This window comes from Typopeltis vanoorti, chromosome 6 (assembly GCF_054136105.1).
Source record: "Typopeltis vanoorti isolate ZY-2024b chromosome 6, IOZ_Tvanoo_1.0, whole genome shotgun sequence".
Classification (NCBI taxonomy): Eukaryota; Metazoa; Arthropoda; class Arachnida; order Uropygi; family Thelyphonidae; genus Typopeltis; species Typopeltis vanoorti.
In genome coordinates, this window is record NC_143554.1 from 59,702,175 (window position 1) to 59,722,059 (window position 19,885).

The following is a 19,885-nucleotide window of genomic DNA, read 5'->3' on the forward strand; positions in this document are numbered from 1 at the left end:
AACGGATCCCGCTATACACTGGCCTTATTAAATCAAAAGCATTGTCTCTTTGTAACCTGGAAAGAAAGGGTTATCAATGATGGAAAAGAAGAAGAATTTCACGCTAGTGATGGGTGATTTGAGCGTTTCAAAAAGAGAAATAGCCTACATAATGTTCTAATCACAGGCGAAGCTGCAAGTGCAGATAAGGAGATATCCAGAGATTTTGAAGAAAATTGTGTAGGAAGAATATTGTGATCAACAAATATTTAATCGATGAAACCGGTCTTTTTTTGGAAGCGAATGCCTTCCAAGACTTTTCTAGCCAAATCAGAGGAATCTCAGCCTGGTTATAAAGTCGCAAAGTCGAATGAAATTACTGCTAGCAATCTGCGAGCCGTTTGGAAGCACATTCTTCCAAATTGTACAAATGATTTTAGAGGCTTTTCAAATGAATCAAAGTTAATTAAATCTCATTCTGAGAAGTTGAGTGATTCCGACCTGCTAAATTTATTTGCACAGCGGGAAGATCCTGAAAAATATGAAGAAAATTTAATCACTGACAAGCCCAAAGAGGTTTCACAGAAACAATTTGAAAATAGTTTTCGTACAATCGAAGTTTTTAAGCAGCAATGCTTAGAGACTGACCCTGGTGAAGAGAGAACCAGTAAAATTTGCAGAAGAGGCAATAGGGCCTTACCGTCAGGTGTATGAAAAAAAGAAACCTTTAATTTTGGGCTTATTTTTGCGTATCCACCCGAAAGAAAGGAACGTAAGAGAAAAATAGTAAATATTACCGTGTGTATAATTTTAATCAATCATTTGGCATTAATTGGATGGCAAGTTTTCGTAAACATTCATAAGGGAGGGTGAACAGATGTCCGCCAAAAGCTTCTATATATTATTTACTATTTTATGAGAACAACAATACATCTGAGGATAATTTCTACGTTTAGAATGGTCATCGGACTTCCTTTACTGTTGATTCAATCATTTTGCAGCGCTGTTCTAGCATTTAATTCGATAAGACCTGTTTCAACCCACAACATTACAGTGTGATTGAACAAACATATATACTTTGTATCCAGTTTCGATAGAACAATAAATTTCTTTATTTACCAAAATTAAATCATGATAGATGCATGAAAAAAGAAAAAAAAAATGTTTACTTTACCAGAAGATGACCTCCTACGGTACACTGGGCGAAAGCCAAATCAGATTCACTTCAAGGACAACAAGCCTTCGACTGCACTCTTCTCCAAAGAAAAGTCTACAAACTATTTTCCTTTCAGAGATGCGCACGACGCATATTTAACAGGTGTTTAACATGCAGCTCGCGCGTCACCATGAAAGCCTCAGAGGCCATTGTTATGACTATAAAATCAACATGCAACTTCACAAAAGAGTAAAAATCTTCGCTGAATTATGTATAAAAGATGATGTTGGTTGAAAAGTTGACCTTTAGTCAAAAATATTCCCTCAAGGGAGACAAATTCCGATTCGGTGCTTGAACGCCTTCTCCGTTTGTTTGCCCACGAATTTTGCATACACGTGACACACTTGTGAGATTCAAATACAATGATGCATTTCTTTTTCTTATCAACGAACCTCTATTTTTACGAGTAGAGAACCTCTTCGTACATTTATGGGTAACAGTTTTTTTTTTCTTTTAATCGCACGTTAGTTAAACTAAACTTAATACAACATTTATACAAAACTCAATTCTCTAGAGTGATTTTTTTTTTTTTTTGTGAAGATTCACTTAATTTATTCTCAGTGAACGAATCATGATTTATACCTGATTCAGGTATAAATCTAGATTTGTACTATTAAACATACATAAATGTTCATTTCATTTTCGTGCACTGGCATACATGATACAGGAATTTAAAAAAAAAAAAAAAAATTCTCCTTCCTTACTCCAATTTCCACTTGACTGAACTAATACTAAACGACTCCCCTATGAATTTCATAAGCAGCATTATTTTAATAGCATCCTCGAATACAAAAAGGTGTATATCTATAGCAAATCAGCACCGCGGCGGGTTAGGAATAAAAAATCCTTAACTCTACTCTTGAGACCAAATGTGGAGCTTTTTTAAAACTATTCCAACTTCCAACAAAAAAAGTAGTCTCACTCAGGGCGATTAAAAATTATGGATCATTTAAAGACATTCACAAGCATCTAATGCGACAATAGGATTCGAACTCACAGTCGGTAAGTTAGAAATGGAGACACTATCTACTCAGCCCGTACATAGAAGGTTATGAAACTATGGAAGCGAAACTTCAAAAGTCTGAAGATCTGAATTAACTCCATAAAGAAAATAAATAAATAAATAAATAAAAGGAGTCAAGTCTTATATTTTCATTTTAAATATTAAGTAATACTAGCGAAACAAACCAAAATTCCATAACAATATACTATGTAAAATGCACCAAGCATGTTATTTGAATAAATCGAATAAAATGGATAACATGATGGGCAACCTTATACAGTATACTACGCCCGGATCTCATAGTTTACGCTCGCTAGCAACCAGCGGAAGTATGAAAACAAACACCAGAGCAACGCTCTCGTATGGAATTACTATAAAAAATTAAAATAAATAAATAAATAAACAACTTCGAAATTCGAGTACATAACATTTTATTTGGATTTAGAATTTGGGGGTGGGGATTAACTGAGCGATTTTTCCACTTTCAAAAATAATAATTTGCTCTAAATGCTAATTAATGTAATGCCACTCTTCGAGAACTTTTAAACTTTCAAGATCCGTCTCTAGATCCTTTATTATACATCGGAATTTATTTATTTTCATTCTGGATTATAAATACTTCTAGAGGAGAGAGAGCGAACACCCTTTTCGAAGATAACTATTTATCATTATTATTAACTGCATGGTTTATTGTTTTAATTATTTATGATTCGATTTCTTTATTTATGATTTGTGTTTATTATGATGTGATACATATTAATTATTATTATTCCTTGCACAATTTCAATATTATTACCATTAAGTCGACGCCCGTACTTTTTTGTTAAAAATATAATTTTTTTTTTTTTTTTAGAACTAGTGATCCTGCAGAGAAAAATCCCTCGATGAGTAGCTAATTTTCCTGCAAATTTATTAGGTCGCGAAACATTTAATACGCGCGCGATACTTATTCACTACTAAGAAAAAAGGACGCTTGCAAGGCTACTCTCGTCTGGCTTCTTACTCATGGCAATGTTTAAAGTTTCAAGTAGCGCCATAATTTTCTACAAAGAAACATTTGAAGTCACTCCTTGTTGCAACATCGCTCGTAATGAGCGATACTCATGCTAACAAACGCTTCTGGATCACGTTACACAGATGATTTTGCTGATGGTGTAAATCACGGAGTGTTTAGCGGGTTATGTACAAAAAACTCATATATGCAATTAATCCCTTAACCCACCCACAATATTATAATATATGATAGGTTTGTATGCACACGCGCGCGCACGCACACACACTGAACAATCTCGTTTTTTAAATTTCCGCTAGCAGGTTTTATTTTTGGAAAAGGGGGGGGGGGAGAATTTAATGATAATAATACTATCCATCAGTTATAAATAAGATCGTTGCATTAACATACTTGCACACTTTAGAAAACAAATCTAAAAATGGGGTGAAAAAAGTGGACTGCTTCTGTGCTGTCCGATTAACCCAACCTCTACCAATATTCTCGTCAGCATGGCATAAATGCAAGCGACTGCAGAACGTAAGACTTAACTAGGTTAGTAACTACGTAACAAGATCTATCGCCCAGCTAACTTCAAAAGAAAAAAGAAAGCAAAAACAGATCGTGGTGAATGTTACTACAACTACAAATTCTGTAACTTACCAAAACATTCTCCGATTTGCTTTCCCATTTTCCATGGAAATATCAGTTATAGCGAGCACACATTTACGTCCTTCCACGACACGTAAACTAGACTCTACGAACTCACACGTGTGTTAACTGTCCTATCAACATGACTTTGAAGAGCATAGGTGAAAGTTTTTCAGTAGGAAAAAACCTCAGTGGCGCCCTCTAGTAACACTTCTGGAATTGAGCGAACTCAAACGGACGTGAATGAAGCAATCGTTTTTCCCTCACATCCGCTCCTTTCTGAGAAAACGGGTAGTGTTTCCCTGCTGGATAACTAGTCCCAGGCGCACATGGTACTCCCCACTCTCCAAGAAGACAGTCGTTTTGAAGAACGTCAGCCACATATAAATAACTAGATAAGCATAAAGGAAGTAGCTACGGGAAACAGTGTGTGCATGAACTCATCACAAAGAACTTGAACAGTTGCGGATGAAAGCAAATGGGTGGTTCCATTCTAAAGAAATTGCAGCATAAGAAGAGCTAAGATAACAACACTAACGTGGCACTTTCCTCTTATGAACATAGAAACACGAATTTAGAGTTATGGATCTCACAACGTTATTAAACATTGTAATACAAAAATGAGTAGATAACCGTGACCTTAAAAAACAAGACAACTAAGAGATGTCAAAATAAAGGAGAAATATTAATCGTATGTTTATTTGAAAAGCAATTCATTATTTTCTTTTTCTAGACATTGTTAAAAGCATTCAACATCGTTTTGCGGAGACTCGCATGCCTTTGCAAAGAGACATATGACAAAAAGAACTAGTTGCAACAAAGTGTCTTATCAGCTATACTAGATACAATATGAAACGTATTGCAACAGGCCTACATTGAAGATTTACTAGGTTAAGAGCTTCAATTAAAAAAAAAAATCTATCGAGTAATTCTCCCAGCATCTTTGCGGAATTCCAAAACAGATCTTTTCAATTAAGAGTAATTAGTTCTGGCTGAGCTATGAAGACGTCTGTTCAGAAATAAAGTGATGACACATAGAGTGAAACATAAACCTGCTTTCTTGGATATTAAGGTAATCCATTACTAAAGTATAGAGCCAAAAACCATAGAACATCGGACTGCTAAAGCACCAAACAGGGTTTTTTGCTCTCTTTGGTTTCTGTCTGCTGAGTGATTATGCACCTACCGAGAATTCACTTATAATGAATCTAACTATCTGAAATAAGACTGCTAAAGTATTGAACTGCTCTTTTTGAGTTTTTGCTTGGTCTCTGATTAGTATCGAATATTGATATCGAAACAGCTGTCAGGCCAGGTTTCACTGGCCTGACAGCTGTTTCGATATGAACCATAGTTCATATCGAAACCGTAGTTCATTGGGAATCAGATATGAACTACCGTTCATATCTGATTCCCAATGACGAAGGATTTCGAGATAAGTAATTAAGGAAGCAAAAACAGACATTATAGAAGTTTTATTAGCATATACAATGTAAGGTTTCTCATATACCAGCCTGTTTGACAGAATAGACAGCCTCTTCGCTCTTCAACCAGCAAACTGTAGGTTAGAATTTCCCTATGAGATAGATGTTCGTAAATGTTTTGACAGTAAGTAAATTTTATCTCGTTGTGCGATCCCCATCCTGCTTATTGGAGACCTGAAGCGGCTTAATAAAGTAGCGTGTGCTCTCCGTAAAAAGATTTCCGGATTAGTTAAAACTTATTCAACCCACGTACTATTGTAATATAAGTTTACAACCTTTTATGCGTGAAATTCACATAAAAATATATATGAGCAGGAAAAGTATAATGTATTATCATAAAAAACCAGTGGTGTTCAGAGGCGCATGAGCGGTACTCTGAGGATAAAGATTCGTCCGATAAATTCGCTGCAACCCGAGAACAAACGATCAACTAAAATACAAAACAGGACATAAGATGAGATAGGAATATACTTGAATGATGTTCGGCCTAAAAAAAAATCACAAGACACGATCAAAAAAAAAAGATCATTTGATCACAATTCTTTGAATTACTTTAAACCTTTAATAATAATGCTGCCCTAACTCTCACTGCTACTACCTACTACTACTAATGATAAAAGTTAAAAGAAATTCAAATAATTGCTTTGAGTTGCTCTATGGATATTATTATTACTTGGCACCCACCATGAAGTCTAAGAACACGTTGCTGGAAAACACATCAGTATTTCCAAGCTGGCCAATCTCATACCATCCATTAAATATAATTTTGTCTGCTATTCTGGTGTATTATCCAGTGTATTATTCTTCCTACTTCCCTACTGCAGTGGGAAGTAGGAAGATATCGAGTTTCTTGGAGGAGAAAACAACCTTACAGTTCCTATGAGACTAGCCAACTCAATTTTACAGCGCGCTTCGAGTCCAAAAGGTGCATGCCGAGTCGTCCTTTTGATTGATAGACGAGGTGGATGACATAAGCTGGAGAAGAAACCTTGTGAATTTATGTTGGCAAAATCTATACTGAAGGTCCTTTATTAGGCGAAAGATTTCCGGCTAGCACGGAACTGTTTCGTCTTTTAAGACAAAATATTTTTTAAGATGACGCGAGCTGTGCAATCAAGTTTACGGTCGGTGGCGTAAGGAACACTAGAAATAGCGTCCGCTAGCGAGACTGAATGGATGAAAGCGATATGCCTTTGGTTGAAAAAGACTTCAGTTCAATTCTCGTTGACTTGAAACTTCATCTCGGAATGAAAGGGGTTTTTTCAACTAAAAGTAAGCTACAGAGGTCTCATACGGAGGTGGAAGAGTTTTTCCCACTAATTCAATGGATTAGTTAGATTTTATTTTTCTTCCCTCAAGCCCACTAATCAGCCTGAGAACAATGATCACACAAGAATATCCAGGCGTAGAACAGCTCTGCCATTGATGATCTGAATGCAAGTGTTGCCTGGTAACCGTCCAAAGGACATATACACCAAGGGATTCGATCATCGAAATCCTGACCTAGGAGAAGCAAACTCGAGGAATGTACCTAAGTAAAATCGTTTAGAGGGAAGATCCAAGGACTGGTTATGCACAAATATATTATTATTTGAAAATGTATTTTGTGTGCAGCAAGATTACTGATGCAGAAAATGTTGAAGATATTCGAGTCGTCAGGATTACCCAATTTTCAAGTAGGTAGGTGAATATTTCTGTCAGATCGTCAATGTAGCAAAGGACTCGCTCTCTAACTGCTAAATTAGTACCCTTGGGAAAGAAGAATCACTTGAAGTTATGAAAATTAAAATCTCCAGGGAAGATGACGAATGAATTGTGAAAATTCAATCGTCATCTTCCTTCATCTGCTGTCTAGTCTGGTGAGAAAACCAACAGTTCTAAACAGCTGTTAGACCAGTGAAACTGATCTAACAGCTGTTTAGAAATACTCCATCGAAGATAAAAGTATTAAAAAAATCATAGTTGGAATAGAACACTACCTGACCATCAATTAAAATAAGATAAAATCTTCAAATATTCTTTAGTACTTGTGAAATAATTTTTACAGAACTGCTATTTTTACATTTTACCCTCGTTGTCTGGAAAATATTTAAATTCTAAAATGAGCAGCGCAGCTCCGTAAAATATCATAATGCTATTAACCACAGAAACTAGATACCAAATTATATTATTACAAAACTATGGCAGAATTTGCACGATTCATTCATGAATTCATGATTCATTTGCTCTTCAATTGGAAAGGTCTGGGTTCAAATCCCAATAACAACGCGAGGAGCTATTATAGGGTTTTTCAAGTAAAGTTGGCCTCATAGGAAAATAACAAGGTCATGCCTCTAGGAATCTCAAATTTCGTGTTTTTCATCCCGTATAACATAAATGGTAGGGGAACGTAGTAGTTAATCAGACATAACGAAAGGGTTAGCCATTATGTTCTGCAGGATTTGGTTTTGAACTCCCGCATGGAATATTACTGAACGGTCTACACAAGTACAAGTAACGCAACGTATAACGATAATGTCCGTCATAACCAAATTTCAAATTCTATTTTACCTAACAATAATCATAACATCAACTGCGCATGCCGAGACTTCCTAAACATATATATTTGTCGGTACGCAGGTGTATTAACATCCCATGTTCCTGTGGACTGGATTATATAGGCATCACGAAGTCTAGAAATCCGAAGAAAAAAAAAACATATAGGGGATGTCAACAACAACAGAACAGATACCTCAGGATTAGCCCATCATTTCTCGATTTCGAACCACTCCATCGATTGGGACAACAGCTCCATGCCGTACGTTGAAGACGATTTCAGATGTAGAAACTTTAAAGAAGCTGCAGTGGTACTCCGGACAGGAGACAATCTCAACAGAAATCAAGGCATGATACTAAAAGACATTTGGAAAAGCTTAATAAATTCACTATGTTCAGCAGAACACAACTTGGCGAAAAACTATAAAACGCGATCAACAAACAATGACTAAGACTCCACGCTCCATGCTCTTGATGTTACGAGTCATTTCAATTTTAATTTAACTGTTGTCACTTCATTCTTTTTTTAGCCTTTAACGTTAGTGTACCCATTTCCTGTTCTGAAGAAGCCAGACAGACTTAAGCTGGCGAAACTTGTCGACGATTGTATATATTTATAAAGAACTATGGTCCACTAATAAATCCAAAAGAAAATTTCTCATACATATATTTGTCGGATTTTTTTTTTCTCAGTTTAACTTCTATAAAAGCATGAAATCTTTGTTTCTGGTAAGTTATGAAACTCATCTTCAGCGAAATGCCATCACAGATTTAACAACTGCACCAGTAGTAGTGCTTTGTGCTTTAAAAACTCTAGAATGTTAATAAGCATCACGCTCTAACGATTTCTCAATTTCTGTAACTATATTTGTGCGAAAACTTGAATTGGAATCTTATAAATAGCACAGATGGAATTTAATGAGTAAGGCAACGAAAACAAACTAAAAATCTTTTTCAATAGTATATTCATAAAAATGTACATAGTTTATAACCGTGAATCGTTCAATACAAGAGCAAGTGCTTTCGCTGTGATAAAAATAATTCGTATTTCGATGTGATGCTTAGCTATACAAGCACGATAGTATTTTATATATTAATTTTCATATATTTTTTCTAACGCCATAATGGATCAATAGCGTGATCTAAGTAACTGACTGATCAGTCCGTATCGAACGATGTCATCTAGTTGGAAAGACTTGCGTTCGAATTCCGTCTATTACGCGAACAACAAGGGCTTTTCAACTAAAGGTGAGTTAGCCATCTAATAGGAATGTGGCAGTTTTTAATTCCAGAAACACAGTTTTTAATATCGCAAAACATGAAAACCACTGTTAAGTGTGTGTGTGTTCTGGCCAGTTTGCAACCTGAACAGGTATAATAATCGGCGCTAGATGTGCGATGAAGACGCCATACGCACTTCTTCCCTCTACCACTTCTGAAGTTCACTCACAACAGTGTTTACTGGGTGTCTTGAGGTCTAACAGCGACCACAAGCGATGAAGTGGCAGCTTAATACAAAATTGGTACGCAAAGGAGCATACTGAAACGAACAATGAGCCGGACTCTCTCAGAGTACAGCAGAAAATGAGCTCATCGAATTTCATTCCTCTCAACTAAAAACAAGCAGATAAGAGGAGGTGGTAGCACAAGAAACCAAAGCTGAATAAAGGTATCCTTGCCAAACAAATCCCATTTTAAACTTGTTCCGAGCCAATAGTAGGTCAGAGTATAGCAATAACAGCGGCAGCAGTTCGCACAGTCATGTCGAAACTATTAGATCACGTTAAAAAAAAAAAAAAAAATCGTTAAATATGAACTGCTGTCTAGTCTGGTGAGAACCAACAGTTCTAAACGGCTGTTAGACTAGTGGAACTCTTAATCCAAACCACTAATAAAAAGAGAAAGAACTTTTCGGAGTTCGTATCTTTAATTAGTGCAAATAAAGATGCCTGTGTCGAAAGTTTGTCACTTCGTAAGCTCTAAATCAGTTTCATGGTTTTGAAGCACGAACATTGTTTGTCTACTTGACAAAATAAAACAGATATTTAATAACCTCACTTTTAATAAAGTAATATAAAAGAGACTTTAAAAGATAAAAAGTAAAGTATCCATACTTTATAGCCAAATGAAAGCACTGTTTGCACTATCAGAAATTTCAAAAGGTAATCGATGGTATGAAAACGAACTTTCGAAACGTAATCTATAATATATGAAAGTACACGTTGCTTTTCAAAGTAACTCAGCACGCGTTGTTTTCATATTGAACTACTTCATGCACCATCTCCAAAAAGTCAATACCGTCAACACCTGCTCTATAATTTTTGAAGATAGTACTTTAAAATAGATTAGTGGAACTAACAAAGCTCTAATAAAAAGAACAGTTAAGACCTATTCCAAGATCGTTTAAGTAGTGCAACCCGAAGGTAATACACCAGAGGTCACGTGGATTGACCATAATTACCTTAAGACAATTTATGCCAAACGTGCAGGAGTACAATATTATTATTATGTAAGGGAGACCTCCAGGGAGTCAGGAAAAGTCATCAATCGAGACCATGCTATTCGCACCAGCTGTCATGTCTACCTGTTCTTTTATTCATTCACGCTACATCAGTATTTCCCAACGTTTTTTGGATCGTGTCCCACCTCAACGCCTCAAAGATTTTGATGCCCCCCCCATTATCAGTGATGAGGTGACGAATGCAACATCGTTTTCTAATTGCCCCCCAAAATATTCAAATTGTCCCTCTGTGGGGCGTACGCCCCACTGGCAATCCATTCCAATCACCCTATGAGAGAAAAATCTAGCCTCACTCCCTTCTTGGTGGCATTAATTCTGAACTTCCATGGATGTCCTTTTGTCCTTTCCCCACCCTCTAAAAAATGCAATATTCCATCAACTGAAAGTTTGTATAACCCTTTCAGAAGTTTGCAAGTCTCGATCATATCACCCATCTTTCTACTGTTTGGTAGTGTCAACAGTCTACAAATTCTCAATCTGTCTTCATAATCAGTGTTCCACAACCATTAGTGCTATCAATATACTATCGACTATTTTGGAAACTTCTTTTGGAGCTTCATAATGCAATATTAGTGTGCTTATAATTATGGATTTTTTTTTCCTTTCCCAAATTACTGTTTCGAATATTTTTAACAATTACTAATGTGATTTAATAGCAAACTTTATCGTACACGAACAGATGGAGATCAGAGGTGAAACGGCTCACAGCTAGAGGAAGGGAGGAGAGCAATACTATTTAAATAATTTCGCGTGGGGGGGGGGGAGAAAGAATCTTTGCATCGTATTTGCCGTAGCTATACCTAAGACTGGCAGATAATACAGTGGAAATTTTTATAATCTTCAGATGGCACAGTTTATTAAAAATTACATAAATGCACCGAGGAAGACGATGAATTACTTAAATTTACATAAGTGGAAATTTTGAAACATTTGTCCATTTTACACGAAACTTCAGTCGCTTTCAGGAAGGTTGAATTTCTAAAACTGACACCCATAACTACCACAAAATACTAAGCCAATGATAATCTAATAAATCAATGTATAAGTATGAAGTTGTCCTACTTTGATATGATTCACCGACAGAAGCAAGTCAAGGTTGTAATGTCGGCCGCTACAAGAATAGTATCCTCTGCCAAAACATCTTAATATAGCCAGGAAGAAGAAGCTAAAGCGTTTTCTATGTGGGAGGTATCATTCACTACCAGCAGTTCTCTTTCCCGCCTTTTTCCTGCCGGTGAGTCACGATCGGAACGTACCTTGCACAATTTTAAAAGTTGATGATGATGATACTTGGTGCCTATCGCAAAACACCTAAGCACGGCGGACTGTTCGATCTTGTAATTGCAGGGTGGGATGTCTTTGCCTGGGAGGGGACAAAAACCTATGTGGACGTAAGGATAGAAGTTTATTTATCATTTATAACAGTCCGTATGTAGTGTTATATTGATAAACGTAAAATCCTCGGTGCCGCTTTTAGTTTCAAGTGTTCGTACCATAGAAGAAAATTACATATATTATTACAATATTTAGGACTGTTCTTTTTTATATGACTTAAGAGCAGTTTTTATTTGATTTCACTTCCACTTTCTATGGGGAGGAGGAGAATTTGGGAAATGATGAATTTTTCAGAGATATATTTGGAATAAAGTCACATTAAATAGTTGAAATATTTTCTTTTTTTTTTTTTAAGATCAGAAAACGTCGCTTTAACACATTTCAAGTATCATGGAAATATTTAAAATCTTCAGCCAAGTATGAAAATGATCCCAGGTAATCAAAAAAAAGGTGCGATTGCCAAAAGCATTCTTGAAGCAATTCCTTTCACGGTAACTTAACTGTTTATAGACAGGTAAGTGTACGTGGCAGAGCTACGTCTCAAAATATGTACGTATCTATTAAATGCGTTTTGTCTGTAGGCTTACAATTATTTCGGGACGCTAGCTAGCTAGACAAATTTTATTGAAATTTGGTACTGGGGACAAAAATTGAAATCAATTTTTAATCATGCATTCCAGGGAAACAAAATAGAAAAGACCAATAAAATTACATATTGCAATAATTCCACTTTCATGGAATTTCAAAATATTTCGGATTTCATTAAAATGTTCAAATACTGATAATGGGAAAAGGGTTCAAACTAATATTAATAATTCAGCACTAGCAAAATAGAATTTAATAAAAAATTGGTATTTATTCTATTAAAACTTGTCGAATCGTTTCCTCTTCGATTTCAATCGGCTCACTTGAAATGGCAAAATTAGGCAAAGAAAAATTATGTCTGCCGTACATAAAAGTGGATCGACATTTCATAAACGTGTTATGTCTTTTGAGAGGCCTCGTCGGATTTAGACAATCGTCTATGACAAACATTGTTATTCAAAGAAGTTTGTTTAAAGACATCATGATAGTTCTCGCGGAAACAACAGAAAATTCTTGCACAATTTTAAATGCTACAGGTCTGTTTTTGCTACGAGTTGGGTGTTTTAGGAATTACGGCCGAATCAATTAAAGCCATTTGAAAACATTCCGTTAATAATTTTTGTTGTTAAGCCAGTCCTAGGTTTCAGGTTGCTTTGCTTGATAGAACGATATCTATAAGGGAAGTGGGAGGAATGGAAAGTTCTGATAAACACCTAGAACAGAAATGATATTAAAGCAACTGATATAACCACAAGAAAGAACATACGAGGATATAAAAACATAAGTTATCTTCATTACTCTGCTACTAGTATGTTTCTTTCTGTTGGTTATATCAGTTGCTTTAATATTTTTGTTTTAGGTGTTTATCAGAACTTTCCATCATCCCCTCTCGTATATGCCAAAAGCAACTATCGAGATAATGAACGTCACTACATAAAAATGTTCTTACGAAATGCCGTTTTTTTGTTTTTACAATGTCTACAATCATTTTCTCATGTTGGCTCATGTACTATAATCAGTTTATTTATTATCATTCGTAACATATAATTTTGTACCATATCGGAAAGTTTTTGCCTAATTTTGCTTAATGAAATGATGGGGTAAATCTCAGTAAAGATTCTAAATACCAAATTATATTAATTATATTACTAAAATACCAAATTACTTTATGCCATTTCAAAACGTTTGTACTAATTCTGCACTTGAAAATGTTCCGATTTAAACCGAATTTGAGAGTATGCAACACATAAGTAGAGATCCTAAATACTATTTATTAAAATCTGGCCACTCAGAGTTTCAATTGTTACTTTGGATAATTCAGCTCCCGCAAATGGTCCATAATTGAGATCTCATGGCATACTTTGCAACTGGACTGCCAGTGTCCTCTCTGGTCGTTCACTTGTGTCATGGTGGGTGGCTTCCTTTTTTCAGATTTCCTCACCAGTGCCAGAATACCCCGGGGCTCTGTACTTTCGCCCACACTTTATGTCTAGTTAATAAATGACCACTCACTCAATTCAAATCCAAACAACAGCTTTTGCTGATGACAGTACACTTCGTGCTTTTTTTGCATTTGATAAATATTATGGTACTCAAATATCCCACTACAAGGTCCTAATTGCTAATTTCCCTAACCATGGATCTTTTACCATATTTCATAGGGTTCAGACAATCTTGTCCACTTCGATTATACCAAAACACAGTACTATCTTATTTCACGCAACAAACATATCACATCTTCTAGCCTTTGCTGGTATAAGCACATGACATCCATAGCCTCCTTTACCTCCAAAAAAGCTATGTGTCCTTTTCTTCTCAAGACATGCACACACACACACACAAAATTCATAAAGCGATTCAACCAAATATTCTTACATTTCGGGTGGTGTGCACCAGAAACTTCTTTAAAATTGTTGATGCTATCCAGACGAGGGCAATTGGGTTAAATAATGATTCCCCCTTCTCTCTCTATCTAATCCACTTCTCCTCCTCTTTTCAATATGATCCTCTATAATGACGACGGTTTCTGATCCGAACGTTCTAGGAATCCTATCCAGGATTCAAAGAACCTTTATACAGACTTTACAACTGAAGAAATGAATAAGCTGATCTCATACGAAATTAGCAGGGTTCTCCCGAAAACTCGATTTTCATTCCATCAAAGCAGTAAACAGACTAAAAGAATTAATATAATTAACATACATAATATAGTGGGCTCAGAGTTTTAGTTTCTTCATTTGTAATCCAAAACAACCCAACCGAACTCTTTCGTTTCATTTTTCTCTATTCTTTGGAGGAGAAAAATGAAACGAAAGAGTTCGGTGGGGTTGTTTTGGAGGGGGGGAGTCTTCGTCGCACAGTTTTTCAAATGATTTCAACTGTTCAAAAAACAGATCAACAGGTTTTCCTTCTTTTTGAACACTTGAGATGTAAGCGGAGACGCAGGTGTTTAAGAAGGAACCTACTCATGTGCTGTAGGTTTTGTTATATCAACTCTACATATTGTGTGGAGTTGATTATATATATATATATATATATATACACACACACACACACACACATATACATATATACATTGAGAAGCACATCTAAAGCTGCTGAATAGGAATAAACTAACTGCACAATCATTAAATTAACGTGTAATTACTGAATTATTAATACAAAAATTTTAATTTATATCGAAATTTTAAAAGCAAACTTTTATGGTAAATTTTATGCAAAACTTTTTAGTGACAAAACATGGAAGTTTTCCAAACCACTTCAGGCCTCCAATATACAGTGAGGCTGTCATATCAGAAGATGGTATAAGAGAATTGTTACCATATCAGATACACAGAAACTGAAGTATAATACCAAAAATGCTGTGAGAGAGAGAGAATAAATATCAGACCGAGACTATTATTATTTTCCACTATTTACTGAACTTAAGATTGATAGGAACTAATTTAAAGGACAGATATAGGAAGATTATGACCACTTAAATGAGAAGTTCATATTATTATGCTAGGTCGCATTTCGAATTTTCTTTCTAATGCTGTGAAAAATTTCGACATGGCAATTATTACTATAAAACTAAATCGCATGGGAGCTTCTTCCAAATTTCAAAATTATCACTTCTTTTGTTACCACCTAATTTGATCACGTGACTTTCGCTCGGCCGTTGCGACATTAGCTCAGCGTTAGATTACAAAAATTCTTTCGTAACTCTACTGTTTCTGGGCGCTTATCGCTTCAGCAACGTAGCGATGAAACGCTAGTCACGTGACCCAAAAAGATTGAAGCGCTTTAGTGGGACATTTATAGCAGAGGCCCTGCGAATCATTGATACAGCTGTTCTACAATCCTCTGCATGTAGAGGTAATGTTAACAAACAATATCTGGGCGGTACTTGGCATGCAGCCAAGTGTTGCACCCGCTTACTATTGTTGCACCACTAGCACACAAATTAATGTCATCCACCTTCTTAGAGTTTTTTAAGCCTTCGATTTTATGTGTGCAAAATTTTAGAGCACATGTTGCTCCAAAAGAAAATACAAAAGAATATTTTTGCTTTGAAAGAACAGAGCTACCAGATTATTTTACTTTACAAACCTTTGTGTAAGTATTGCAGTAAGCAATTTCTAGAAGTACTCCTAGAAAGTATATAACTTCATAAGTAACCGTACTAACTTTCGCATGATCTTTTTCCGATTTCGAGTCAGACTACACGAGGATGGTAAACATCTTTCGACTGTTCTAGACTTCAATTCCTAATTCGGATTTTGGTTTCCTATTGCAGAGTTTTAAAATCAAATTTTTGAATGATTTTAAAAAATGTAGTTTTAAAGTTAAATTTTTGCTTGATTTCATTATATATAACTTGAATAAAAATGTATTTGAAAATTCAATTTAAATATTTTCAATAAGAAAAAGATAACTGCATTCTAAGGCGACAAATAATAACATAGTAATCAATTTGGTTCGCGGTTATTATTAGGGAGAAAATCTTTGCTTTACCCACCCTCTCTTATATAGATTACGAATTCTGTATCAAGTAATAAGAAGAGAATTTAAGGATTACAAAATTAACAAAACTTCGTGTCACTATCACGTTCAGTTCCTTTCATTATTTATTACTAATAAACAGTAACAGAATATTCATGATTATACTGTAAATAATATATCAAATTAAAGTATTATTTAGTAGTAAAAAAATATAACAAAATCTGAATTCAAATTTGTACTCGATATCGATGCTTTCCACAATCGAGAAATAAATATGACAGTGAAAGTGCGTCAACTGTTTAAGCTGTCATATATCAAAACAAGATACTGAAGGGAAAAAAAATAATATTTAAACACACACATTACTCAGTTGAGCTCAAATCACTGAGAGTGATATGAGCAGCCGCGAGAGAACCACGCGAATTTACCCTTTTTTGGTTGGAAAGACCTGGATTAATTAGCCGTTCTTATATAGAGATGGAAGGGCTAGGAAACTCCGGTTTTTCACCCTCTAAACAGGAAAAGTGGAATGCCCACGCAATTAACAGACTAAAAAATATTTACATCGCCGTAATTAAAGTCTAAACCAATCTTCGGTCCGTGAAAATTTCATTAGCAGACGACTACCTTCGACATTTAATGATTCTCTAATCTATGAAAAAAATAAGGGTCTGGTATATGAATCGGCTGTCCAATAGGATTGTTTCTGATTATAATCCGAAAGGGAATGAAACATTTACCAGTCTGATTGCCCTAAAAAAAAAAAAAATAAATAAAAATAAAAAAGTTACTTCGAAGTGTTTATCAAGTGCCGTTATTATTTATTTTTTAACCCAGCCCCTTTAATAAAGACTTTAATTAATGTGAGGTCTGATATGGAGGTAGCCTAGTTTTTCATCCGGGAAAAAAGAAACCGGTCATAAACATTCGCAAGGTAGTCTTAGTTGTTGTGGCTACAATTCCAAAGAATAACAACAACAACAACCTGTTTTTCCATAGTTTCAAACTTTATTAATTAATCATTTCAGCTCTGTTTTCAGTCGACAACTTTTCCAAATGTTTAGTTATTATAAAGAAATGATGAATCTAAATTACATAGCCTACAGGTTGTGACATCTTATTCCAATACGTTGCGTTATATCAATAAAACAGTTTTTTTAAAGACAATCAATTAAAAAAAAAACACCATATTTGAAATGAGTGGTAGAAGTAGGTGGGTGTATTTTTCGGCCAAGTGGTTAGCGTATCCGTTCTCTAGCCAAGAGGCTGCGATCCGAATCCCGCATGCCAGCCGGGGAAAAAAAATTATATATACTGCATATTTGTTTTGTTTTCATGAAAAGGTATCGCGTATTAACACAACTAAAAATAATCATACAGAAATAAGATTCAACTTTTATAAACAGAAAAAGACAACTTAGTGTATGATTTCTTCAGGAGACAAGATGATTTTTAAAAAAAAATGAATAATAAGCGAGTACAAATCACTAATTACAAGAAGTTCAAAAGAACAAATCTATTAATATTCCTTTTGAACAGACTTGTACTTTGGGGAATTTTTAAAAGGTTTCTGGTATACCATTCCCAATAATGAGAACAGTATTCTAAGATTGAGCGGATTTGAAATTTCTACAGATTTAGTAACTGGACAGGTAAAAAGAAACATCTTCAGAGCAATAGGAAGCTTTTTGGAGGACGAGGAAGCTACATGCCTAATGTGTTTGATCCAGGTGAGACTAAAGATAAATATTTTCCTAAGAAATTTTGATCTTGTATAATGTGCAGGATATTACTTAAGAGGAGATGAAATTAGATTTTTGTTTTCCGAGAAAAAAAAAAGGCAGGACCCCACTTTGGTAGCAGTGAAGAACAGTATGAACATCAGTGTTTAAGGTCAGTGAGAGGCCATTTATCTCTAGAGAAAGAGAGTAGGCAATAGAATACAGCCCTAAGACAGTCCTTGAAAAATCTGAAGAGAGAAAGCTATTCTCCATTACTTGCGGTGGTATCCCTTTTGTTTACCCAAGTACAAAAGATGGAAATTTGCTGAGCAGTTCCCTTTGAAATACCTTATAAAATGCCTTAGAAATGTCAAGGGCAACGACACTAGTTTCTGAGAACTTTTGCAAGGTGCTTATCCAAAGATGAGTGAGAATCAAGAAAATATGCTGTGGATCCAAATTGGCGAAATCCATACAGACAGTGATTAAATCAAACGTGGAGAATTTGACGATTAATGGCCTTCTCTATGATTTTAGGAAATAAGGAAGTGTCACGAGGGCATAAGGTCAATAATTTCATACTTTTTTTTTTGTCTTTTGAATGGGATAAACATGGGTGTGATTCCATGCTGTAATGTCAGCTGAGAATGATAAAGCGTAGAGATGATATAGGACAGGTATTAATTTTGGAAGGAGCCTCCGTGGCTCCTTCCAAAATTAACACATTAACAATCGCTTTCGAAAGAATCTCGCAAGTTAAAAAATACCTGAATTAAAATCCTGTTAAGGACGCGTAAAGCCTTTATCAGTATATCTGCCCAATGTGGGCAGAGCGTGGGCCTTAAGGCCGTTTTAGCCCTATCTAACTTTTGGAAACTGAGGGGGGGGCAGTTCAATCTCCACCGGTAACCAATCAGAGATAGCTGTCCCAGGATTATCACTAATCTCATGGCGTCCGGTGAAGAGAGGCGAATGACAAGAGCCGCCATCTCGTGGTCCCTAATCCTAACACTATGTTTACTGTGGGTTCTACGTTCGATTTTCTTGAGTTTTCGGGAAGAAAAACCCGAGTTTTCTGGAGAAAAAAACCCGCTTGCCAGAGATCGACTAACTCAGGAATCAGTCGAGTAAAAGTTATTCTAATTGGTGACTAGAATCGAACTTTCGACGCTCTCTCTCTCTCTCTTAGCACCGTGGAAGGCACATGTCACCTCCACTGAGCTACACAGGCAGTACCACGGATTATTATTATTATTATTATTATTATCCCTGACGCCTCCATTATTATTATTATTAATAATCCATGGCACTGTCGAAGATTCTTCTGATATCTTTCTATCGAACAGTGATGGAAAGCACGTGGTGAGCATTATTTCTGGAGCAGTTAGAGGGGATCTGTCTTGTTAACCTATGCAGGAGATGGAGAAGAATGCAGGAAGTCAGCTTTAGGAATAGAAGTACAGGTGGAACATAGGTTTGCACGCTCAACATTCTCTGTAAGGCAAGGGTGCAGGAGGCGAGTTTTCTGCATTCGCTTTTTCCGAGTAAGATTTAGATCTGTTAATGGTTAATCCTTTTCACTGCAGTTGTTGGCGTCTTCAATGTAAGCTGAGAATGAAGCTGGAGTTGCTATCTTAAGCCGCTTGGGACTGCCTTGGCACACATTGTAATAACAAAGCACAGAGGATGAAACTTGTAAAAGATAATGTCTGAGTAACTGAGAAGAGATGTGATCTCTACAGCATATTTGAAAGATAAACTAGTCAACAGGAGGTCAGGACTGTTGGAAAAGTAGAGATAGTTGTCTAGTGTGCAGTTTGTAGATGGATAATTTGCATCAGATCATTCCAGAAAACACTTTAGCATCACTCCCACTGTGCTCA

The 19,885-nt window shown here is 35.8% G+C and overlaps 1 protein-coding gene across 12 annotated transcripts in view; it reads right to left on the reverse strand.

Moving 5' to 3' along the window:
- Nucleotides 1-19,885, reverse strand: part of LOC150105480 (histone deacetylase 5-like) — a 430,130-nt gene that overhangs the window by 263,099 nt on the left and 147,146 nt on the right. For 8 of the 12 annotated variants that reach the window (XM_090394191.1, XM_090394188.1, XM_090394199.1 and 5 more), the window contains exon 1: nucleotides 3,850-3,955. The exons of the other annotated variants lie outside the window; for them this stretch is intronic. In XM_090394191.1, coding sequence (XP_090250317.1) covers nucleotides 3,850-3,877 — 28 coding nt within the window. In that variant the 5' untranslated portion in view covers nucleotides 3,878-3,955. Of the gene's footprint in view, nucleotides 1-3,849; nucleotides 3,956-19,885 lie in introns of those variants that run through there. 12 annotated transcript variants of the gene reach the window in all.